The sequence below is a fragment of the Rhipicephalus sanguineus genome, chromosome 1, assembly GCF_013339695.2.
Source record: "Rhipicephalus sanguineus isolate Rsan-2018 chromosome 1, BIME_Rsan_1.4, whole genome shotgun sequence".
NCBI lineage: Eukaryota > Metazoa > Arthropoda > Arachnida > Ixodida > Ixodidae > Rhipicephalus > Rhipicephalus sanguineus.
Genome location: NC_051176.1, coordinates 183,275,535 through 183,283,703, shown reverse-complemented (window position 1 = coordinate 183,283,703; position 8,169 = coordinate 183,275,535). Strand labels below are relative to the sequence as shown.

Genomic DNA, 8,169 nt, shown 5'->3' with positions numbered 1-8,169 from the left:
CCAATGATAACCTTCTACCAGTACAACATCGTTAGGAAGGCACACACCATTGTATTATGGAAAAAAAAAGAGCATGGTGCAAACCGTGTATAACCCACTTCCTGAAAACTACTAGGAGAAGCCCTCAAAGAGGAGTTTTATAGATGACGTTGAAGAGTGGGACCACGTTCGAGAACGAGAGAAATGAAGAGATAAGCTGGGCAGCTATGTTCATTCCGCAGAGGTCCCCAAAGACATCTTAACTTTGCTCCAGTGGTGGAAGTTAAGAACAACGACTGCCGATGCCTTCACAATTCGCAAGTCAGATGTACGCCCCTTGGGCTAGCGCAAGCCATGCGAGAAACTTTAGCGCGGTAGGATATGTTATGCAACAGCTCGTGGCGTGCTTAAAGCCGAAATCTTGATAATTTGATTTTTTGCACATTGACATGTGAAGAAATAAACTATAAAATATACCACAAAAAAACCTAGACTGTGTATAGTAGCAGTGGTGTGATAAATTACCGTAGGTTAAGATATAATTGTTAGCGCAACATGCGCCAACAAAGGCTAGACATCCGTCACTTACAGCACTATGCCGTTGATTCCATGTTTGGGCAACACCACCTAGATTACTGATTCGGGCCCCTGTCGGGCCCCATCTGCGGTCGGGCCGGGCCGGGCCGGGCCGGGTACGCGAAACTTTTTCTCGTGTTCGGGCCGGGCCCGGGTCTCGCTTTGAGTGACCGGGCCGGGTTCGGGCGGGCAAACTTGAACGAGGCCCGGGCCCGGGCCGGGCCCGGGCCGAGAATCACGGCCCGTGCAGTGCTCTAGTTCGCGCCACTAGGAAGTTGGTTCTAGTTCATTATAGTTCCTTGGTTGGTGACACACAGGCAGCCATTTTGAATGTTTGGTGACGCACAAGCAGCCATCTTGGAATTTTTGGTACCTGACGTCATCACAACTAGCCAGACTGATGCGTGAAGTCACCAGAATTGGTATTGTAGCCTGACGTCAAGCTAGTGTCGATGTCGGTAGATGCGCCATGGGAAAATTGACTTTAATATTAAAGTAAAATATCTTACGAACATTTGGTGAGCTTCACGCTTGCTCAGCCGTCTCTGCATACAGGAGAATTGTATGGTAGAGTAAACTCGCCTTCGAAAAAAGGTGTCAGTACCCCTTTAAAGGGACACTAAAGAGCAAAACGATTTTTCTCGCATTAGTAAAGTAGTCTTCCACGATACCAAAAACACCACGCTTTTTGCGCGAAGGCGCTTAATAAGCGAGAAAACGCGAGAAAATACAGGTGGCGACGCCACCTTGGAATTCTCGCACCATTTGCCGTGACGTCAGATATTTTTGACGGCGCCTGCTTGGGCCTACGTAGTTCCTAATCGGCTAAATCGAAGTACATTGCCCTCTGAGGGGGCCAGAGACCTTACATAGCGAGTTTGTCGAAATTTCGTCGAGCGAGTGGCGCCAAAATACGTTAAATGCTCTTTAAGTCTTTTACGTCACGAATTACAAAGTTTGGCGCGAAATTTAAAAATGAAACTTTGAACTTGGTTTTCTCCTCTAATAATAAACCTATGGTGGTGAAATAAACTACACAAGAGTCCTCCGAGCACACTTTATCAATCTAAACCAATTCATTTATTCTCTTTAGTGTCCCTTTAAAGCGTGCAACGAATCCATGTAACTCCGCTCATACTTGACACAATCTAAAAATTTTTGCGGCAGCCGATTTGCGAGACAATAAACTCTTTTACTGAAGTCATTCGATGGTCCCTTAAAAAAGTGTTGCAGGGCCCTTTGACGCGCAACGTTGTTTGGCAAGTTCTCTAGCAATTTGGTGGCAAGATCATATTTACAACGCAAAAGGCGTGGCACCTTTCCGACGAGAATATATACGTATCGGTAGAAAACAAATGGGTTTGGCAAACAAATTGTTTGCGTTTGGCAGGCAAACGACGCAAACGCTGTGACCACGTGATCGTGCCTAGCCCGTCGACCCGACGGTGGCGCCGGCTCTTCCAGCGGTGGGCCTCGCGCCCAATATTGCATGCTGCAAATATTCACCTTGTCAACAAAGGCTCCCTGGGCGCCGCCATAATCTTCTATGGGCTGTTGTTAATATGTACGACCTCCCCAACAACGCACTGCAGAGGATGTGACGTCAGCTTTCGTACTCCCGTGCATCTGTCCAGAAAGGAGGTGATCCTGATCCTTCTCTCCACTGAACCACTGTCTATGATCAGCGCGAACTGACGGTGGCGAAAGGCAGTGCTTATCCAAAAAGGCAGCGCTCTTTGGCAAAAAAAAACCCGAAGGCTGGCTTACTGGTCTTAAGTCACAGCCGTGACAAACTCAGTGGTGGAAATAGACTAAAATACTTCAAATCTGCGCGATAAGCGTCACGAGACGTCGCGTTGGGCTTACTGCACTCCAGTGTTCAGGGATTAATTTTTTTCTCGTAAAATTTGTCGTTAGTGTAATTTCACTTTGTCTGCATGGTAGTGAACATGTGCATTTGTACCCACATGAGCTCTCTGCCTTTCCTATAATAATTTGTCTCTCCCTCTTTTTGTTCACATCCTACCCAACTGACGTTACCAGTTCACTTTAACTCACAGTCGTCGGTCATCGCAAGAAAGTGGTGAGGTCAGCCCCACTCAACAAACAAACAAACAAAAAAACACTCACAAATGAAAGGTCTTTATTCGGTATAACAGTTCATTCAAAATTTCTTATAAACCAACAGGTTGGCAAAGGCAACAGCATGGCCTGATTATTTTATCCTCCAAAAAGTGGGTCCCACAGATGACACAGGGCAAAATAACAGCGCGTCTGTGTAACTTTTGTTTACTTTAGACTTAAAATATATACTGGCATATATGATTTTTCATGCAGTTTCAAAGCTCGCGCATGGCAATGTATTGTTGAAGTTAGTAGCAGCGTGATATATGAAATATAGAAATACCCACACCTCTGTGTGTCGTCCTAAAACTTGTGCCAGACACCAACATTCTCTCGTGGTACATACCACTACTAGGCGCTTTGTGCAGTGTGTATATGAGCGGGAACTCTGACTGTGCACAACAGCGCTTGCATTTCAGGAGTTGTAACATTTAAAAACTCTAGATGGGTACAGCAGTGCACTCCAACTGCTACATCACAACACGTTCTCATTTGCTTGTGGCGCCATAAAACACGTATTGGGCCTTCCTATAGTGGCCCAGTTTGTACCTGTGGCGACAGCCATAATACCTGGAGGCCAGAACTGTCACGAACTCTGAGGGGACAGCGCAAGACGAGAAGGCAGAGATGGAATGAATTCCCGCATAGGAAAGAGGGGAACTTGCCCCAAAAGGACAGCCACGCATGCAGCACAGGCCCCGTAATGAGGCCTCAATGCAGAGCTTCAGGAGGTGGCCGAATACCGCTGCAGCAGCACAGTCTGACAGGTGTCACACACACGCACAGGCTTCGCCGATGATGGTAGTGGCATTGTGTTGTCCGAGCAGGCATTGCAAAAAATCTCCCCACAACTACGGCAATGGTGCTGCATGCAAGACAACATCACAGTTCAAAATAAGGACACTGATGACCAGAAATAGCTAGAGACAGACTGTACATGATGCATTAATTTTATTCATCAATTCACGATGCATGAATTTTTTAAATATCAAAGGCCTAAACAAAAGAATAGGCAGCCCACAGACACTTCAGAATGCGTACATTCTGTCTAGGCACCCATCAAGCTGCAGAGCGCACTGAATCCAGGCAGCAAGACTGGCCTAATGTCATTGCTTTCAGGTAACACACGAATGCAATAAATGCCGACATACATACTGTGGGAGCATGCTGAATCTAACATGACGGGCTGTACAGACCATTTACCGCAGGCAGTTTGCACATGCCACCATCAGGGGCTGCCACAGACGCGCCTCCAATGAATGCCTTATGAATCAGGAGTAATCAGACATCAGTCACCGCCAGCCCCTCCAAAAACATTCCCCTGGGAGGTGGAGGATCGCTTAGCACTATTTATTTAAAAACTTGGAAGAGTAGAAGGAAGATGTGTTCTGTTGTGAAGTGCAAGAGCTGCCTGTGCCAGAGACTTCAAGGTACAGAATGGGACTGTGCGTGAGCTTCGTCCCCTTCAACAGCACAAGCATGCGCTCGTGTTTACGACCATTCACCATACAGACCTTTTCGCATGGTGAGCCCAAAAAGCTCAATTGCCACCGTATATGAACCAGAACCAGCAAGTCGGCAATGACCAGCTACCGCCAGCCAAGTATGACTGCGATGCTAACACTGCCTACATCGACAATACATTACCGCCGCCACTGACACACTGATACATTACCGCTGCCACTGGCCACTGTAATATTGATAACCATGCAATTAAGCACCAAGTCTTTCCCGTAAAAGCGCAACTTACTTGGGCAACTTTACTTCAGAAGCCAAACATGTAATACAATTACGAAGGCACCACGAGTTTTCTTTTTTGTGTGACAAATCAAACAGCAGGCAAATTCAGCCAATTACAAAATTTTTGTCAATGCATTTGCCAGTACATTTCCACACTTTAAGTAATCCAAAAGCCACGCCCAAGTTGTGTGATCAGTGTTGGTGACACAAATGACATGGTTAGAACCAAGAACCGTGGCTAGAGCATGTTGCAAACAGGCATTTATTGCGAATATTTTCGGGCTACAATGTTACACACACAGTTAATGACTACAACAGCAGCCCTGTCATAATAGCCTTACGAATTTATCGCTGTAGAGACTAGAATATGAAGGGTAAAACATCAGGCTATTACGTTTGTACTCTTCAGTCACACCACGCAATATGACTGCAAGGCAGTCAGAGCAGGTAAATGTTAAATATACCTACACTGCCTCAACAGCTTTCAACAAAGTCTTGCATCATATATTACTCGCTGGTCACCATGGTGGCTAAAATAGCAAATGTTCGAACCATGTCTGCAACTGCCCTGCCATTCGAAACAAGTGAGTAAACATTGGTTAGAAGGTGCTAAATGGCGGGAACTGTCCTGTAACGGAATATGGTGGCACCCATCAGTATGGCGTTATAAAAGGCCAATAGGCGCAGGCATCATATGAAAGTTAAAACTAAACACTCTTTCATGTATAGTATCACCTTAGCGAATGCATCCAATACAGTCATATATAATATTACTAACAGCCAAGCAATGGCTTGTGCAAGGTGCAAAGCTATGAACTTTGTTATGGCAGAAAATTAGCTTCAGACGAAACTGGTAGTTTTTAATAATTGCACTGTAATTTACAGGGGAAGTTTCACATGAACACATAGCAACAAAGAGCATGTGGTTTTTAACATCCCAATATAACCCAGGGGCAAACGGCGGACTATGAGAGACACCATCATGGAGGCCACTCAATTAATTTTGACTGTCTACTCTATTTTCTAGCATGTATAGTGCAGTACAAGAGTGTTCCACTGCCATATAGAAACAGTAACCATGGTCAAGAAGTTAAAATACGACCTTGTTTTCAGTAGCAGAACACCATACTGTCACAAAACCATAAGCAGCAATATTTATAGTATTATGAAGACCTGCACAACTACAAGTACCCACACACTAGGACATTACAGTATTCATAAGCTGCATGGCTGGTCAGTTCACCTCAAGATGAAGCTTTAGCTCTAGGCCAACTGTGATGCCGCCATTCAAATACATGAAAAAAAAATAACAAATGCCCTTAACCACTAAATCAATTTAAGTGAAATATGTTGCATCTGAGAGAGAAAGCTAAACTATACTGATTGCAGGAAGGATAACTTTAATTTAGGCACTGGGATTTTTAATAACATAAAATTAGTAACCTTGAAGCTTAGAAACTTGTGATACCCCTGACACACCACCAAAAGTAAAGTACTTTGCAGTAAACCCCTTTTGTTGCTCTGAAGGCAACCTTAGCTGGCACTTTCTTCAACCTCCACCTCCCCCACTCCAATCTTTATCCCTGTCCCTGCCTTTGCAGGAGATTAAATTTTGTGACCGCGGTCCGCTAGCTGGGGTGAGCTTGAGACCCCTGTGCTAGAGAATCGCAAGTGGACCAATTTGACAACACATAAAATTCATGGCTTACGTGAACTTGTCAGAATGCAAGTTTAAAATGCTTTTACAAAATTCTTACTCAAAACTTAGTGGTATAGTCCAGAGCATGCATAATACATAAATTTTGTCCATTTCAGCTGTACTATTACAAATGCAGCTTACAGAATCATCTTTCTCATCTTCATTTACTGAGATACAGATTTGTAAACATCACAGTTTCAATTTTTGAAACTGTTCCATTCACACCACATTTTTTTATTACAGTAGCAACAGCCTAATTAAAGCCCTGCGAAGTTTTAGTTCATAGATAACTCAATTAATGCAAGACGCAGAAGTACTTTTACGAGACAAGCGCTGACCGAATGTAGGTGTCTCTTTTTTTTTTTTTGCTATAGCAATTATATGGTCACTCCTGGAGCGTTCTTGCTGTCGCCATCGGCGCTGCTGTGATGTTCTGTATAAAGTCCAAATCGATAACATCACCCCTCGCATCTTATGTTCTATGTGGGAGTGAAAGTGTTGTGCGGGAGTGAAAGGAAATGCGCCGGCTGTCTTTCATTGCTTGAAAAGCCCATGGGAGAGGGGGGAGGGCGAGGAGCGCTGCTGTGTGGCTCCGGAAGATTCAGCACTTTGTTTGACCAGGCGCGCCCGCGCACTCGCATTATCGTTATAGAGATCAGCAGATGAGCCATTTCTTTTGTACGTGCTGTTCTCACCGCTTGGTTTGTGATGAGGTGATAGAGAGCATGAAGGCCGCTTCGCTCGCTGCAGCGACCGCGTTTCCTTACAGCGGCATTTTGTTGACTTACGCTGGGTTGGATGAAAAATGAGCTAGCTTCTAGCCTTACTTTATATAACATTCCAATTTGTTGCTATCACATTCATGGCTTCGTCCTTGTGGCAAAACTGTGATTTTCTTTGTTTTGTTTTTTTCCCTTCTTTTGCATTTCAGAAAGAAAGGTAAGCTCGAATGGCTTTAGAAAATAGTATTTTATTTAGGGGCTACAATTTCTTAAAAGAATTCTTGAATATCGCGATGTTAACCCTTTGAGACGCTATGCACACAATTGTGTACACCACTTCTATTTGCTATTTGTATCCACCAGGGGCTAAGAGACAGCAAGATACATTGAGCTTTGGATGAATTGAACCTCCTGCATAGTAAACTTGTCTTCGTTTACCTTCATTTTGAAGCGTACTGTTGCATATGATCACTTTGCTGAAGGCATTACCATATTCGAAGAGTCGTGCAACGTGCCGCTTCCCGCGACCCAAGTAAAAAGTATAATTTTTCTTCGCTCAGCATGGACATAACCGAAAACGAATTTGCACTATACTTCAAGCCTGAGATTTCATTCTATTTATGCAAAACGGCACATGAATTGCTTCAAAATAAACAGATATTTAATCACAAAGTAATTAGGAATGATTACTATAACACACACAAACTAACATATTGCGACATTATTTTTGTTGCAATGTAATATCGAGTGCCTTGGAATAGCATTGTATCGATTCGACGCATTTACAGACAGTTCTTCATAGGTGGTGTCTGAAAGGGTTAAAAAGAAGTGGAGCATGAAGTTGACAAATTTGTAACTCTGTACGAATGACAACTATCGCAGTTCTGCAAACTATGTAGGATAAGAGCTCGTCAGACAGGAATTCGGGGGCTCCCACCTAAATAGATCATAAAGGAGACATGGCAACCACTTCACCTAATTTGATGAGGTTTGTAGTGTTTAAAACAAAAAGTTAAAAAACAAAGGCTACAGAAAGCAGGTTTCATTGCAGCAGCAATTACAGGGGCAGGTAGGTGAGCGCGATAGCGACTGTACGTACGCCGGCAAGCAAGTGAGGCCCTATTTATCAAGGCTGTGTTGCGGCAATTCGTGTTAACGTGCCGCAGTACACTGCGCATGCGTGCACGCCACAGCTCTACATGGTCTTAACAGCAGAGCTGTTTAAGCTGGAGGTAAGGCCGTTGATGTCCGCACAAAACTCAATGGGTATGTGCCACAGAAACAGGTATGTGCCAAGCAGCTCCATAGTATAGACCTACTCCATGTTTG

The 8,169-nt window shown here is 44.2% G+C and overlaps 1 protein-coding gene across 2 annotated transcripts in view; it reads right to left on the bottom strand.

Annotated features, from left to right (window-relative positions):
- Nucleotides 1–2,681: 2,681 nt before the first annotated feature.
- Nucleotides 2,682–8,169, bottom strand: part of LOC119403507 (RUN and FYVE domain-containing protein 2) — an 80,830-nt gene continuing 75,342 nt past the window's right edge. For both annotated transcript variants that reach the window (XM_037670447.1, XM_037670439.2), the window contains one exon: nt 2,682–3,544. In XM_037670447.1, the coding sequence (XP_037526375.1) occupies nt 3,404–3,544 (141 nt within the window). In that variant the 3' untranslated portion in view covers nt 2,682–3,403. The remainder of the gene's footprint in view (nt 3,545–8,169) is intronic.